Source organism: Hipposideros armiger, unplaced genomic scaffold (assembly GCF_001890085.2).
Source record: "Hipposideros armiger isolate ML-2016 unplaced genomic scaffold, ASM189008v1 scaffold_29, whole genome shotgun sequence".
NCBI classification, from domain to species: Eukaryota; Metazoa; Chordata; class Mammalia; order Chiroptera; family Hipposideridae; genus Hipposideros; species Hipposideros armiger.
Window position 1 is genome coordinate 3,303,864 of NW_017731379.1, and position 17,890 is coordinate 3,321,753.

A 17,890-nucleotide genomic window follows, 5' to 3' on the forward strand; every position below is an offset into this window, starting at 1 on the left:
TATTTATATTTATATATATATTTATATTTGTAGCATTAACATGTTAGAAGAAGAAAATTGTGGAAATAAACTAGCCAGTCAAATACATGTTTCAGCATGGAAAGTGGAAATAGAGAAATAAAAAGAACACTGGTTTCAGAATCTGAAGAGTGTGCTCTACCTACACTTCAGGATTATTGAAAGGCTCAAGTACAATGTTTGTGAAAATGTTTTATAAAACTAGCACAAGCTGTGCAAATTAGGGTGTTATCTTGCTTTGGGGTGTAATGAATGCTTAGTTATTGCCACATAGCCATTTTTTCCCGTCTTCTGGCTAGTGATCAGCCGAGGTGTCTTTACTGGCTGTCTTGAAAAACCCTATGATTTCTTACCCTGATATAAATCAAGGAGTGAGTTGTAGAGGGCAAGAGAAGTAGATATGGTAGGCCAGTATTTCCAAAAGAATGTGTTGGTTCATGGTTAGTTTATAGCACTTTTTTCATCCCTAGATAATCCAGAGAGAATCAAAAAAAAAAAAAATTAACAATGTTTTGGCTTATTCTTGAAATGTGGTACAAGTTTATCTTTAAGGATGTAATTAAAGTTCTGTCAAGATTTTATTTGCATGTTTCCCAGTGCAACCTACTGGAATTTTAAAAAATTATTTCATCTTACTCATGAAATGAATCAATACTTACAGATTGTGAGACATTTAATATTATAAACTCTATAAAGAACCCACCTTTCCTTCTTCCTTGTACTTTTCATTAATGTCTTGATATCTCTCTTTTATACAGGACTTTGCCTCCCGGACTAAACTGGCAATTCAAAATCTAGTACAGAAGGTTGGATTTTTTGGAATTTTGGCCTGTGCTTCGGTAAGTGAATTGTATTAAATATGAAAAATTCCAATAAATAGTGGATTTATATTTTGATCCAACTTGTTTTCAAAGATACAAGCCTGAATGTTTAAAAATGGTATCACTTTTAATAGGAATGTAATTTTATTAATCATCTTACTCATCAAATGAGCTGTTTTCTGTTAGATAGGTTCATATTTTGTTTATTGACTTTTAAGCATGCCATGATGACTTCAGGCCTAAATGGCTTGATTCAGTAAGAACAAAGGAGACAAAATCCATCCTTCCCATGAAGAATTTATAATGAAGTGCATTTAACCAAATAACAATGACTTCATTCTTTCCAAAGTTATAGATAAGTAGTCTTTTTCCAAAGTTTCAAGAATTAGTTATAAAGATGAATTCATACAAAACCCATCTTAAGTGACATTAACACCTAGTTAGGTAATTGGAACATCTGTGGCAAAGTTAAGGGCATCTTTGGTTACAGTGAACTCAGAAGCCATTTATGTCAGAAACTTAATCTCTCAAATTGCAACATTTGTGAAATTGATGTTCCTTGATGAGTTGGTGTTTATTCTGGTCCATTTCAAATATAATAAAAACAGTTACATTTGAAATGCAGCATTTTGATCCAAGTTTTCTTTGGTAGTCTGTACACACTTGTTGGTAGGCTGTACACACAACTGGGAACCTGATTGATATGATAAAAGCTGTAATTATAAGTAAAATTCACAAAACTGTTATCTACTGACATATAGCTACTTTATTATGTACTAGCACATGAGTACATTTCTGAGTACACCCTTTCCACGCCTTGGCAAAGCAAATGGCCAATAAAGGAGAACATTTGGTGCCAAAACTTCAAATGTGGTATTACCATTTAAATATCTAGAGATATTTAAAAACATACATGTGCCTGAATTGCTATCTTTTGACCTTGGCAATACTAGAAATTTTCATAATCTAACTTTTCTTTTTAGTATAGAAGCTCTTTATCATAATATTGATCTTAATTATTTGAGCAATTTATAGGTATGTTGTACTGTGTTATGACAGAGTTGGCTTTGGAGTCAGGTTCACTTAGGCTCCTAACCTGGTTTTCACTCTTAGTCAAGTTGCCCTCTTTGAGCCCTAGTTTTTTAATTTTCAAAATGGGACAATAAGATATTGCAAAGGCTGATGTGAGGATTATAGATGTGAACTAACACAGAGCCTAGAACATAAATGGTCAACCATTTTTTAATTGTTATTCATCAGCTTTGTGTCAGCCATTGTGTGCTTGGAATAAAGAAGAGAAAGGTATATTGCCTTTCTTCAAGGACCCTGAAGTCTAGTGAGAGTGACCATTGAAATGCTTTGAGAAGTATAAAAAGTGCTGTGGAAACCCAGCAGAATGGGATTAAGCTGAGAGGCTTAATGGATAATAATGTTCTTAGTTTAGAGGCTAAGAGAAAAAGCCTGGGAGCGAGGTTTATTGCTGGGTTGAAATCCTGCCCTGCTGCCATTTATACTGAAGGAATTACTTAACCTGTCTCACTGTTCTTATCTGTGAAATGGATGGAACAGCATCATCCTTAGCATTGTTTGGGGAATTAAGTGAGTTGATGATGTAGAAATCTTAGAAAAGTACCAAACAAATCAAAGCGTTCAGTAAAAGTTAGCTTTTATTATTCCTGGGGAAAATACAAGTATCTTTGATTTATTAAAGCAAAAAATATTTATTCCTTGGCACTCGTCTATGCCCATATCCAAAGTGCTAAAAATCTACTTTTTATACTAGCCAGTCCTCTTTATATTTGATTAGTCAATATTTAACATAAATTCATAGATTAATTTGGCCCTCTAAAAACTGTTTTTAAGGATATTTTTAATACATTAAGATATTAAAGATATAAATACTTGATTTAAGGTAAAAAGCTTATTAATTAGTTATTTGCTGTTAATAAACTAAAAATAAATAAAACTCATAATTGAGGGGAAATCTCAAAGCTACTTAATAGTTCTCTTAATTCTAACTTTCTGTCTACGTAGAGTTGCAAAAAAGAATAACAGGCACATGTAACAACAAATTCATTGATTATTCTCTTCTGAGAGTAACCTACTTACACTGAGGTGTCCAATGTGTTAACAAATTCCAATTTTTATCTACTCTGATTTACATATCTTGTATACTTTAATTTGCATTTCAACATGAGGTGGAACCTGATAATAAAGGAAAACAGTGAAAATTGTAATTCATAGAGTTCTGAGGGTTTTATGAAAAAATAAAAGAAATGACAGTTGTAATGCTACGCAAATGATATGTGGTTGTAAGACAGATGAAATTGCATAAAGGCTTTGAAATGGATGGGAAAAACAAAACTGAGCTATTGAATCCAAGTGTTACTAACAAAAGAATACTTAAATTCTAATGTAGTCATGGCACTGTTTTTAAAAAGAATATAAATGACAAATATCTTTTAAAACAACTAGGCTTTTCTTTGAAAATTCAAAAATAAAATTATGTAAATTAATTAGCTTATAAATGGTGCAGCCTACAGCCACAAGGACAGAGTACTTCTGTGGGAGAAAAATGGATGAAGTGCTCAAAAACAGCTTGTGGTTTCTTTGCATTTTTTACATGAATTGTCTTTTTGCGTTCTTGAAATGTGGGAATGTTTGGAAAAGGTATTTGTTGTGAATCACTTCTTTGTCTGGGACTGAGTGTTCAAAACATCTGAATCAGTGTTGTATTTCCACACTTGAGTTTCTTTCTAAAACATATCACACAGCTCCATGGCCTTGGGCTCTCATAAAATAAAATACAAATAATTAATTTTTTTTTATGTTGAGAAGTGAAATTAGATCAATTTATAAATGTATTTGTGAATTTACAAGAATGTTTGATATAGATGTGAGCACTTTCTAGATAGTATTCTTATTTCAGGGTAAAGATTTCCAAACCTTAGTAACTACTGAAATAATCTTAAGGCTTTTTTTTCTTCATTTATACCTCACCTTAGAAAACAGCTACCAAATAGCCAAATATCTGCTGAATGGTATTAAATTCCTGTGAATCCATTGGCTTTATCCAATTCTAATGTGATAGAAAAAAGTATGTTTTGGGGACATTAGCCATAAGTAATACAAGCAAAAGGACAGCTGGGTTTGCTTTGAACAGATTGAACAGTCTGATATGAATATGAAACTCAATTTATAGACACATTAGAATTCTTGCCTAACCTTCTAAACTGTCTAGTACTGATCCGGGAACCCATACCTCTCTTTGCAATGTAAATAAGGCGTTACCTGTTCTTTGGATTATATGTGGAAGTCCCATTTTAATTTTTTTTTTTTTTATAGATTCCAAATCCTCTATTTGATCTGGCTGGAATAACATGTGGACACTTTCTTGTACCTTTTTGGACTTTCTTTGGTGCAACCCTGATTGGAAAAGCAATAATTAAAATGCATATTCAGGTAATTATACCCTCTTATTCCCTGCCTAATGATGAAGAGCCAGTTAAAAGGCATTAAAACATATTTCCCTTGCTCATTCCAAGGCAAATTGGTAAGATGCTGGGTCTGCTTCTTTAGGCTGGTAGCGTGCTTAGGTATTCAACTATGGTATGTCATTTAGAGTTTAATGAATTTCCTGTTGGAAAATTGTGCCCCTTTATTATTTTTTTCCTTTTTTTCTTTCTTTCCTTCTTTCTTCCTACCTCCATTCCTTCCTTTTTTTTTTATTTCACTTTTTTTCCTTGTGAAACTGTTTATTCAAGACTTTTACCAAACAAAAATAGTATTCCTATATAGAAAAATACATATCATTTTCACATACATAGTCCCAAAAAACGTATCTTTAGTAACCATGAGCTGAGAGAATATTGCCTTTCGCTAATTCTACTTTTCTTTTACACACTACATATAACGCTTCCTCTGAAAAGACCAATATCCTTTACAGAGAATCAGCCAGATGTTAGTGTGGGGTAGAAGGAGGAAGAAAGGGGCCTCCAAAGAGTCAAAAGATGTGGATTATGGTTAGAGAAGTGAAAATCTGCTAGTCTTCAAAGCCACTTTTAACAAAATCTTTAGGACGGTGTGTGTGTGTGTGTGTGTGTGTGTGTGTGTGTGTGTGTGTATTATATGAATAGAGAAGAGAGAAGAGACTAAAAATTTTAATGAGGGGAAATAGTATGTGCTTCTAGGACTGTGATATGAATTGTTTCCTTCTAAGGGCAAATCTCACCAGAATAAAATAAAATTAACCTGGAAAGAATTTCTTAATCAATGAGGTTTGCAACAAAGAGGCATTCACCAAGGGAAAGGCAAGAACAGTGAGTAATGTCTGTGCCCTGGTATGATTCCTTAATAATTAAAAGCACGGCTATCCCCCAAGCTTCTTAACACTTCGTTACCTCTAGTTCTTAGAAGAAAAGAATAAAATAGGAAAATTTCAGCTGCTTCTACCTGCCCAGTTTCAATATTAGATTTTGGCATTTGAGGTGAATTTTTAAACCACTCTCCTTCCATGATAATCACTCAAAATTTCAAGAATATGTTTTTTTCTCCTTCAAGGAGTATATTTTCTCCCACTTACATTAAGTATATTGTTCTGTGAACATGAGTTTTTTAATACTGGAATGCTTGTTACTTTGGTAAATATTGAAAATACCACAACAGGATTTCTCAAATAATAAAATATTGTAGTGAGTAATGAACTATTTTGCGGTGTATCTGAAGATAATGTTTTTCATAATATTTTTAGTTCTTTCTGGGGTAAGAAGAAGCTATCATTTAGCTTTTCAGAGTCCTTTGAAAGTATTACTACCTAAGGAACAATAACAGATCATTTTAATTTCCTTGGTAACAGCAACTTCTCCAGGAATCCTTAAACTTTATGCGTCCTGCTTTCTGTAGTGATTTTTTATAAATTATAGTACAATTTATTATGCTAAAAGTACCCTATAGTGATAAAGTATGCAACTTATATCAGACCTTTCATTACAGAATATTAAAAAATAGTATATGTTCAAAACAGTCGCAGTAGATTTTTTTTTGAAGTTATGATAATGCTTGATTTTTTTTTTACATAGTACTTCATACTTTAATACTTTAAAGCACTTAGGGTATGTCGTTTGATTTAATCATTATAACCTTGGGATAGATAGATTATTGCTCCCATTTTGTAATTATCAAACTTACAGGTGTTAATAAGTAATAGCTACCTACGAGAGGAAGTAACAGCTGGAATTTGAACTCTAGTCTTTTGGCTTCAAGTTTAGTGTTTTTTCCAGTCTTTTGCATTGCCTTCTTAACTATAAATTATTTATATGATTGAGGAAACTGAATTGTTCAGTGCCTGCTATTTATAAGGACTTGTGCCAGGCAGTTGGCACTGGTTATCTCAGAGCAGTTCTGTGAGGTGGTTAGTATTCACAGATGGGGAACTAAGTGTTAAAGACGACAAAACACATGCCTGCGGCCCAGGAAGTCAAGCCAAACTCTATAAAGTCACAGCTCGTTCCCTGTTTCTACGGGTAAGAAGAAAGAGCAAGCTGAAATCCATCTATGTCTCTGGAAGGAAAGAATCTGAGTTCCTTCACTAAACAGACCATGGGATGTGTTTGCTGTTTTCCACTGTATCAGAGACATACTTTCTAAAGTCATGTCACTAGATGTAGTTCAGGGCAGCAAACAGTTCTTATTCCTTGGGTAAGCAATATTAATGAGTAATATAAACATTACAACTTTCTGAAATAACGGGAAAACACCATGCACAGATTTTTCTGTATTCTAATAGTAAACCTGCCTCCTCTTCTGGTTCTCTTCCCTGGTTTTTCATCTTCTTTAAACTAGACAACTCCTTGATACATATTGTTATTTTTATTGATATCTTGCTATCTGTTAGACCTCCCTTAAAAATTTTAAATCAGCCCACCTAATAATGTTAGATCAGGATTTCCCCTCCCACTGGACAAGTTCAAGGACTCTGCCTATCGAAGGACCCTTAGAAACCTTAATAATGAAGAAGGTGAGAAGTCAGTCTGCTCGTGTATAGTATTTTATGCACCATGTGTTATAATTTACTTATGTGGCTTGTGTATTGCCTCTGCCTTCCCACCACCACACACACATATATAGGAATATAAGCTCCATGAGGCCACGGATTTTTGTCTCTCGGATCACTGAGGTGTTCTGCTGCCTAGAATAGCACTGGCATGTAATAGGCATGCAGTAACTATTCAATAAATGAATCTAAGGTTCTTCTTACCATTGAAGGACCCTTCTTTTACAGATAGGTTCTCTTTGTTCATTTTGCCACCATTGGTTCCTTATACCCTTCTTTTTTTTCCCCCCTACTCTCCCCTTCCCCTTGTTTCCTCAGTGCACATCGTTGAGTGGGTTGGTTAGTGGTCTGTGCCTTTTATTTGGTAGAATCTCCACTCAGACCTCCAGCCTGAATGACACTGAGACTTAACGTTCTTTAATGCCTGACACATTAAGAACAAGACATTTATGGGCCGGACGAGTGGCGCGTTGCTTAAGAGCTGGCTTGGGACACCAGCTCTGAGCAGCAGGGCCCCAGTTCGGATCCCACATGGGGGTCAGTGACACTGCCCTCTACAGCTAAGATGCTGAACAACAGCTCGACCTGGAGTTGGGCTGCTGTGAGTCACCAGCGACGGCGTAGGCTGCAGCCCTTGCTGCAGTGGGTTGCCATAAAGCTACCATGTGTGGCTGGCAGCCAGCGTGAGCAGCTGGCAACTGGTATGAGCTGCCAAGAGCCGCCGTGAGCGGCCTTCCAGAGGCTGGCGACCCATCTGCCTCTCCCGGGAAGAGCGCAATGATAATACCAACATGGGCCAGTGAAGCGACATCCTCCACAACTAGACTGAAAAACAAAAGGACAGCAACTTGTCTGTTCCCCTTCCCCCAATTCCCAAGCGCTGTTCCCATCCCCCCAATTCCCCAATAAAAATCTTTAAAAAAAAAAAAGAACAAGACATTTATATCTTGCCAAGAACAATGAATTTTCAAGCTGTTGCATATAACAAGAAAGTTTTGTTCTGTTTTCAAGCAATGACATTGTGCAATTATCTGGCTTATTTTGAATGTTAGGAAATGAAGGTAGGGAAAGCTTATGATGGTGAGATCACTGAGAGATAAAACCATTAGCTCCATTTCTTAGTAAAAGATTTATAGGTCCAAGTAACCAGCTTTTAGTCTGGATACTAGAAGGACCCTCATATAGTAATGCTTTTCTCCCTAAATGATCTATAATAGTTTTATTAGCTTCATAGTCTTCATACACCATTTGTGTAACATTGTTTATAAAATCATCATCCATCTTGTAGCTGTTTGATATCTATATGTGCTTGCTTTTTCCACGAGACAGGTAAGTATCCTTTTCAAATTAATTGATACATAAACAAAAACCAAAAAAGGACTACAAACTTTTTTAGGCTTTTTCCCTTATACTGTGCAGCTGCCGATGTCTCTTAACACTAGGACATGAAGAAAATGTCAGTGCCTCATTATTCTTCTACCTAAAATAATAAACTTTAGTCTAAAGTAGGTACTTTGCTGAGACTTACAATGAATGGATAAGAAGAAACCTATTATTATTTATTTCCCTTCCCTCCCCTTTGGTTGCATAGGCTAAAGTTATTATTTAATAAACAATAACAAAGCACTAAAGAGTTTGTTATCAAGAATTTGGAGAGATAATATAGAATTACTCATAATTTAATCAGAGTCATCAATCCTATAAAGCTAAACTTTAATATCACCTTCTTGAATCTCTAATTAATTGTATTTATGTGACCTTCTCTTTCTCTGAACTTCTATAACACGTTGCTTTTACCACAAATGGCATATACAGTCATATATATGTATGTGTGTGTGTGTGTATATATATATATATGGTATTTACCATGTTTGTACTGTGTATAGAAAAAAATTGTCAACATCTTCAGGGCATTGAAGAAGTATTTTTCTCATCTTTGTGTTCCCTGAAAACCCTTAATAATTCCTTATATTATCCACAGTAAGCACTTTTTGTAATATTTGTTGAATTAAGAATATTTGCTACCCGTTAGCCCTAAAGGCCTCTTTACTTGTAAGAAAGGTAAGGTATCAATATCTTTAATTAACGGAGAATACCTCAATAACACCAAGTTGAAAACGACCCAGGTCTAATAAAGATCCTCAATAATCTGTTGATGCCTTTGTTTGTATCCTAACCCTGAAAGTCCAAGCTCATTCTGAATCTGAGAATGGAATTTTCATGATACTTCCATGAAGGATGTACAGTCTTTTCAAGATCCCCTGGGTTAGATTTCACTGAGCTCCTGTCATCAGGCTGATCAGCTTTAATTTCCGTGGTGGGGGCTATATGGGAACCCTTGATTTCAGTTGTATACACCATTCTAAGATACATAAAACATGTGGAATGTCCACCCTGTCTTGGGTTTCGTGACTCATGTTTTTCCCTCAGACATGGTCATGTATCTTAGTAAGACTAGAACAGTGCTTAAGGAAAAACATCTTTAAAATACAACGTAGGCAGCAAATGGTGTTTCTTATTTTTTCATAAAGAATTTTTAAATTGCAATTAGGGGCAGCACCTCAGCTTTTTAGACTTATCAGAATTGTGAATTTGCATTGTTTTTTTTTTTTAATGAGAAATATTTATTGTAAGTGGTGTTTTCTTTACAGAAAATCTTTGTTATAATAACGTTCAGCAAACACATAGTGGAGCAGATGGTGGCTTTCATTGGGTGAGTAATTCTTTAAGGAGTAATATTAATATCATTGTGTATAAAAGACTTTATTAAGTTAGAACTGTTATGATAACTCTCTTTTGGAGGAAATATCTTTTGCCCCATTATTAGTTAAATTGAAGAAGACCCTCTTGCCCTGCAGCAGGGAAGGATAAAGCTCAGATTATCTTTTTTAATGTTAAACCAAACATGTATCAAGTCATAAAATTCTTGATTTAAAAGAGACTTTGGAGTTTGAGACTGTTGTCCTCCAAAGAAATAAGAAATTCTTTTTATATAAAAAGCATGTGTGTCATTACAGTTTAATAGTGCTTTAGTACAGTGCTTTGATTTTTAGCCAGATACACAGTTGCATTTACTTTAAATACAAACTTTACATAAAATATTAATATTTCGTTAGATAATGATAATATGGTATAATATGTTATGAACCTGTTACTTCACGAGAGAAAAATCAGGCCATTTTAAAAAGCTACTGTACAAAGTTTTGATTTTTGTATTTACAGAAAAGACCAGTTTTAACATATGCTTTAAATAATGTCACAAATTTGTGGAGTTGACTTTGATAAAACAGTAAAGAAAAACTCATTTTGTTTGGTTACTTAAATTAACTGTCAACTGAAATATGAATCCAGTAAGATATTCAGTGAGACTTTTTTAATATATAATTTTCTATTCAGTGTTTATTACAGCGGAGTGGTTTTCTTTTCATTTGATAGTATAACTGCCCAGTGATGGAAACGTGTTAAGTTGAAATGCCCTTTATGTAGATTTGGCATAAATCTTTATCTTAAAAGCTATTTATAAAACAAAACATTTATGAAATTTTTTTGCTATTTTTTTAAAAATTGCCACATAGAGGTTAGTTCATGAGTATTAATTTTATTCTTTAAGCCATATATTATATATTTCCTCTTGTCTATATGTGGTATGTTTTATAATAAATACTTTTTAATATTTTCTGTTTAGTTTTTAATGCAATAATTGAGGAAAAACATACTCTTGAGAATATACTCTGTGGAGCCAGTCATTAGTTTTATTCCTTCCTAAGCTTCTGATTAAAATTGTGGATTATAGCTTGTACATTCAAATTTAATTAGTCCAGTTTTTGGTTGCTGGAATCCTTACAAATAAAATGGTTTACAAGTAGCCATGTGTTGCATTTAAAAAGAAAGAAGGAATATTCTTATTTTTTATTTTTTAAATACAAAGAAGATATTTCCTATCTGTTTTTAGAGATTACTGTCCCAGCCTGAGAGAGTTCTGAAGGACATGTAGGTAAATGCCACACAGAACCACATGTTGTGGGAATGACTGGGTTCGCAGCACCCTACATTCTTCCTTTTTCCTTTTCCCATACTGAACATTTTAGAAAGAAGTTTCTCAGCTACTTCTACATCCTCACCACCTTTTGTTTTTCCAGCCTTTGGAGTTTCTAAGAAGATAAATTAGTTACCTACCTATGTTATCTACCTACATCCAGTTTCATTCCCTTCCAATCTGTTCGCCATACTGCAGTTAGTAACTTTTTAAAAACCTTAATCTGAGCAAGTTACCACCACTGTCCTCACCCCCCAGTTCATCATCATCTTCCTAAAACCCTTTACTTTTTTCCCCTTTATTTTTAAGAAAAGCTAAAACTCCTTAACATGGTCTATAAAGCCTTGTGTGATCTGTCACCTGTAGTTTTCTCTGCTTGAGTCTCCCACCACTGACCCTGGCTCGTGCTTTTACCTTTGCCTAGTTCAGGATTTCTCAGCCTTGCTACTATTGACATTTTAGGCCAGATAATTCTTTGTTGTTGGGGTCTGTCCTGTGCATTGTAAGATATTTAGCTGCACCAGCAGTATCTCTCAGTTATGACAAGCAAAATGTCTCCAGACATTGCCAATTGTCCCATGGCAAGTAAACCCCCATTACCACCACCAACCCACTGAGAACCACTGGTCTACATAACGCCCTCTAGATTTCAGCTATTATAGTCACAAAATGCCTTTCCTCACTACATCAAATACCCTCTTTCCTAGGGACGTTTATTCACAGCAGTATGTACAACGTGCACTGACAATTGTATTGTTACATCTGTGTTTAAGGGTGTATGGTTATTTTCCTACCACTAACCTGTAAGCCTCTTACTGGCAGAGGCCATGCCTGTTTTTGTTCACTGTGTGGTCCACAGCACTTGGCGTCTTGATTGACATAAAGCAGGTGCTAGATAAATATCTGGTGAATAAATGAACACGTGGTGTCTAAATAAAGATCTGGCCAATAAAAATTAGCAAATTATATGTATAGCCCAGATTTTTCTGTTTCCCTAGCCGTTGGAGTTTCTAAGAAATTATATTACTTATCTATAGTAAATAGAAATAAAAGTGTCCTTAAACTTAAACCAACATTTTAAAGTTAGAATTTCTTATGCTTTTCAGAATCATTATCTCCTTCCCTTATCTCCTCTAGCACAGCCCCTCAAAAAAATCCAGTGACCCTTTCTTCTTAAAGAAGGTTTCGCATAAAGTTATTCTAAGATATTTAAGACCTGTTTATTCTGATTTTTATTGAATTAGATCGGTGGTGTCATATTTTTTTAAATTGTTTTCAGGAGACAGATGTTGGAATGTCCTGATATCTTCATCTTTTCCCCAGCAATGTCTGTAGGGATTACAGACAACTTCTTTTCAAGGCAACATATTAAATAGTATAAATAATAAATTTTCAAATGATAACTAATAAATAGACTCACCAAACTTAAACTGAAAATTAAGTTAAAACAAGGAGAATGAATTTTTAGTATACCTAAAATTATTTATATCAGAATAAGTAGCTTAGCAGTTTATTTCAGAAAAGGGAAAAACAGTCACATTCTGTAGACCCATTGCTGAGGCGAACTCAAAATACCACCTGTAGCTTGCTGTAGAAACATCCTCCTTTGATTATTAGTTCTTCCCTGTTCACACCGTTAAAACTCTAAATAGTATAGCAAACCATCAAACTAAACTAGTAAATTTTGGAATACAACCTTTTGAAGGATATTTAAAAATTACTTGCCTGCAATTAAGGGAGTGATGAATTACCATGGTAGAGAAAAAAAGTCAAAAGACAAGACCAAAAACGTGTCAGCAACAGTTCAAATCTAAAATAAAATTATGAGATACTAAGGCAAGAAAAGAATGAAAAATCCCAAGAGTAAGGGCAGCTATAGAACGGAAGATGAAGAGAACACACAGGCTTCAGACAAAACAAATCTAGATTTGAATATGAACTGTGCCACAGTTATTTAAGTTTGTGTCTACTTTTATTTGCTATACTTTCAAACAAAAGGAGTTGAGTAGTGTTTTTTTCCGGTTTAGGAGACTACTGATAACCTTTCCAACTTCTAGTCAAAATGTGAAATGTCCTATATCAAAGTATTTTCTAGTTTAGTTGAAACATACTCATATCAGTGATTTAACATTCCAAGGCGTGTGGATTTTTAAAATACCTTTCCTCTGAAGTTCTGTATTGCCTGTGTTCTTAAAGTCTCATTTTCCAAAATTTCTACTGACTGAACAGAAAGGTAGACAACTTGCTAGTAACTGTTTCTGTGTGCCTTGGGGAAGATTGAGGGAAGGCAAACTTTTTTCCTTGAAGGAAGTACCTATTTCTTTACTTTATTCTCTGATCAGTAAAATGTGTTAAACCGGGACAGAGTTTTTCATCAAAGTATATATGAGCATACCTCAGTTTTGTTTCTTTTTTCCAATTACAGTTGATGTTCAATATTACTTTATATTAGTTTCAGGTGTACAGCATAGTGGTTAGACATTTATGTAATTTACAGAGTGATCCCCTGATTAGTCTGGAACCCACGTGGCACTGTACATAGTTATTACCATATTATTGACTATATTCTCTATGCTGTACTTTACATCCCTGTGACTATTTTGTAACTACCAATTTGTACTTCTGAATCCCATCACATTTTGTACCCAGCCCCCCAACCAACCTCCCTCCCATATAAGAACCATCAGTTTTTTCTCTGCATCTATGAGTCTTTCTATTTTATTTATTCATTTATTTTGTTCTTTAGATTCCATATAAAAGTAAGATTATATGGTATTTTTCTTTCTCTGCCTGACTTATTTCATTTAGCATAATACATACCCTCCAGGTCTATCCATGTTGCCACAGAAATAATTCTTGAGAATACTATTTTTTTAACATGATGAGTATTCTACATAACAATTATTATGATTACTGTTTACTTCTAATTGCAGCCATGTGGATGGGTGTTTATCCTTCTTTTATTGATAAGAAAATGGGCTCTAAGTGGTTATAAATAACTCACATAATTTTTTATTTTAGTCTTTTTCATTCATAAAAAGGGGTTCATACTATATGTAACCTTTTGGGACCTTTTACTTATTATATTGCTGAAGATTATTAATTTTGACTGCTATATATTATTCCATTGGGTAATTATTCATTTACTCTCTCATTGATGGACGTTTGGAATGTTTTCGTGTTTTTTGCTGTTTTGAACAACATGAGCATTTCTTAGTGTAAGATGGGTGAGCACATAATAAGTAGCCTAAGGGTATGATGAAAAGGATAACACAAAAGAGGGAAAAGGTAAATAAAGAGAGATTGGACATAAGCAGCATAACCCTTAGTTTAGATAACTTAGTTTCAGTAATTTAAGATAACTTAGTTTTGTCTAGGGCCAAACTTGGGTAAAATCTCACCGCAGGTGTGCCTGTGGCCTGCCAGGCCAGTCTACGCACCTCCCCCCAGGTGGCAAGAAGAGAGTTAGTGTTGACCATTACATCTCTGGTGGTGAGGTTTAAGTATTAATTTTATACAGGTTTGAATGCTATGCTGGTGACTGAAGGAGATACCCTTTCCCCAAAGGGCTTCTAGTTGCAGTGTCTATGGAGTGGCCTAGCTAAATATGATGCCCTAAATATCCTTTGGGCCCGTGATATTTTTAGTACAGCATGTCTTTGTATGCTAGTCCTAAGGTCCCAGAGAGAATGTAAGCCCTACCTTCAAAATTTACTGTAATTGTAAACGAAAATGATTCTCCTCGGAAATAATAATGAGTAGATTTATTTGTTGGACAGTTCTGCAAAGTCATTGTCAACGACGTCATTAGGTTTAGGGAAAGGTTATCCCTGTTATCTATTCCAAATCAAAGGGTTTATCTGGTTATATATGGAAATCTGAACAGATGGAATGAATCAGATATTCTGAGAGATATTAGAATACACATAACAGCCTTCAGAAAAGGCCTTTTGGTTTATGGTATGTTTGGCATGAGGACAGAAAGACGGTTCTGAAAAAAGATTAGGCATGTAATGGAGTTTTTCACTTTTTGGTATCCTGGCTTGAAAGAAGTCAGGGGCCAGAACCAAGAGCCAGGGAACTTTAGAGCTTCACAGGCATTATATTTATTGCGATCTTTTTTTTTAAATTAGGATTTGAAACTGATTTTTGTTTAATTTTAGACTTCCTCCAATGAAAGAAACCTGGAGATATTTTTAAACAGAACCAAGTCTAGCTTTAAAATCATGATTAAAATGACATGTTCCGGTATTCTCACCAAATAGAGATGAGAATTCCCAGAAAATAACATTAAGCATATGACCCGTAACAAACCATATGCAGAACATTGGCTCATTGTCAGGTTGCCAGGGTCTTATTAGAAGACAAAGTCTCTAGTTTTACCACACAAGAAAGTTTCCATAACTCAATCATTGAACTTGGGGGATGGGGTTGGCTGGAGCAGGGACTTTTTACCAGACACAGAATGTTCCATACTCTCCTGTGCTGTCTCTTATTTCTGAGTAAACTTGATGTTTGACCTCAGAGTTGTACTTGCCTGTGGCATAAGAGATCATTTTAACCAGTGAGTAATTGTTTGAATCTTAACACTGTGTTCATTCCTCACTCAATGACAAGTGCTCAGAATGAGCTATCTTAGCCTAGACTTTTCCTTCTACAGGAAGAAAATCTATCTGCTTTCATTTTAAAATATAAAGTGGTTCATGTACCTGATTCTCTTTTGACTTTGATCGTTGTAAAATAATCAGAAAAAGTTATGGAGGTGAGGAACACAAATATGTGTATTAACTGAAAAAGGACACAGATTTTAAGACCCCGGCTGCTGAAATTCAGTTGTACACACTGATTTTAACATAATCTTATATAATTTAGGTAGTATTAAGAAAGAGACAACAGGCCCAAAATGGAGTCACTTGTGCTAAGCCCACGATACCAGAGTTAATACTTAACTTAATTACAGTTGCAGCCTCCTAAGTGTAATCTTAAACCAGTCAATCTGTAATTACCTGGTCAGCACTGGTAAGGTAAGTCCCTGCCATCCCCCAAAGAAAGGTGACCTTGCCTGAAATGACCCACTCTTTGCTAGTAACTTCCTGGTCCCATCCTCCTTCTGCCTATAAAAGTCTTTCATTTTATACAGCTCTTCAGAGCTCATGCTAGATGGGTTGCTGCCTGACCCGTGAGTTATAGAATAAAGCTAGTAAAATCTTTAAAATGTACTCAGTTGAATTTTGTTTTGTAACCGTAGAAAACTCTTTTTCATATCCTCTTCATATAGTTTATCTTCTCTTGTGACTCTTCTATGTTTTTGTTACAGATATTGGGAGGCAGCATAGTTAAAGGCTAAAGAGGAATTCTGGAGTTAGACTGTTAGATGAGAAATGGAGGTTACTATTAGGTTCCTATTAACCATAATTAGAGCATTTCTATAGAAGGGTAAAAACTAAACCCCAATTATATTGGATTACATAGAATTGTTGGGTAAAGGAAAACACAGGCCTAGGTATACCTGACACATTTTAAGTGTTCTGTAAATATTTGTTGACTGAGTGAATTCATTCATTCATTATTGGGTGAGACCTCTGTGTATTTTAGGCTGAGGGAAAGACTAGTAACAAGCTGGAGATGGAAACTACAAATGAAATAAAGGAAGGATGTGGGTTGGAAATTAGCATTTAGTAAGTACCCACTGTGCCAGATGCTTTACATACTCTGTTACTGAATATGTATAACAAAACTTATCAGGTACTATCACTGTAGATTAAGAAACTGAAGCACAGACAAGTTAAATTCATGTAAATGGTAAGATGAAAGGAGATAGGATTAAAAGCCTGTGTGGATTGATTGTCCTCCTTAACCACTTCTTCCTTCAAAAGTAGAGTGAAGGGCAGGCCAAGTGGCTCAGCTGGTTAAGAGCTCGCTTGGGAGCGCCAGCTCTGAGCAGCAGGGCCCCGGTTCGGATCCCACATTGAGGGCCAGTGACACTGCCCTCTATAGCTAAGATGATGAACAACAGCTCAACCTGGAGCTGAGCTGCTGTGAGTGGCCGGCGACGGTGTAGGCTGCACCACCTGCTGCAGTGGGCTGCCGTGAGCTATGTGAGTGGCTGGCAGCCAGCGTGAGCGGTCAGCAGTGGGCACGAGCTTCCGTGAGCCGCCATGAGCAGCAGACCAATGACCGGCAGATTACCTCACCCAGGAAGAGCGCAATGATCATACCAACAATGGGCCAGTGAAGCGACGTCCTCCACAACTAGACTGAAGTAAACAAAACAGCAATTTGTCTACCTGTCTGTTCCACTTACCCGATTCTCCAACGCTGTTCCCCTCCCCTAATTCCCCAATAAAATCTTTAAAAAAACAAAAACAAAAACAGTAGAGTGAAGATTCTAAGACCTTTTGAGGGAAAGAAGAGGGACATTGGGGGAGCACTATAGAAATCAATGAGGTCATGTGCCTGAAGTTGACAATTTGAAGGAGATTGTCAGTTTCAAATGGCTGCTTTGTGAATTTGATAGGGAGTCAGCGTGAATTCTTTCTGTCCCCTGTCCTCTCGTTCACACTTGTTAACTAGCTGCAACTAGTTACTACTGGTGTTACCTTGAAAAAACACTACTGGTTTTGTACTTAGGTTTTAAATGGATTTTTTTTTTTAAGATTTTTATTGGGGAATTGGGGGGATGGGAACAGTGGTGGGGAATCGGAGGAAGGGAAACAGACAAGTTGCTGTCGTTTTGTTCTTCAGTCTAGTTGTGGAGGATGTTGCTTCACTGGCCCAAGTTGGCACCATCATTGCGCTCTTCCCGGGCGAGGCAGATCAGTTGCCGGCTTCTGGACGGCCACTCACTAAGGCTGCTGGCCGCTCACGCTGGCTGCTGGCTACACACGGTAGCCCATGGCAACCCACTGCCACAGGGGCTGCAACCTACGCCATCGCCGGCGACTCATAGCAGCCCAGCTCCAG

General features: G+C 35.8%; 1 protein-coding gene across 6 annotated transcripts in view; it reads left to right on the forward strand.

Annotated features, from left to right (window-relative positions):
• The window catches only part of VMP1 (vacuole membrane protein 1), a 128,827-nt gene that overhangs the window by 98,006 nt on the left and 12,931 nt on the right, over positions 1-17,890 (forward strand). For 5 of the 6 annotated variants that reach the window (XM_019636638.1, XM_019636640.1, XM_019636642.1 and 2 more), the window contains 3 exons: positions 777-857; positions 4,185-4,301; positions 9,543-9,604. In XM_019636638.1, coding sequence (XP_019492183.1) covers positions 777-857; positions 4,185-4,301; positions 9,543-9,604 — 260 coding nt within the window. The remainder of the gene's footprint in view (positions 1-776; positions 858-4,184; positions 4,302-9,542; positions 9,605-17,890) is intronic. The other variant, XM_019636639.1, reaches the window with a different exon arrangement.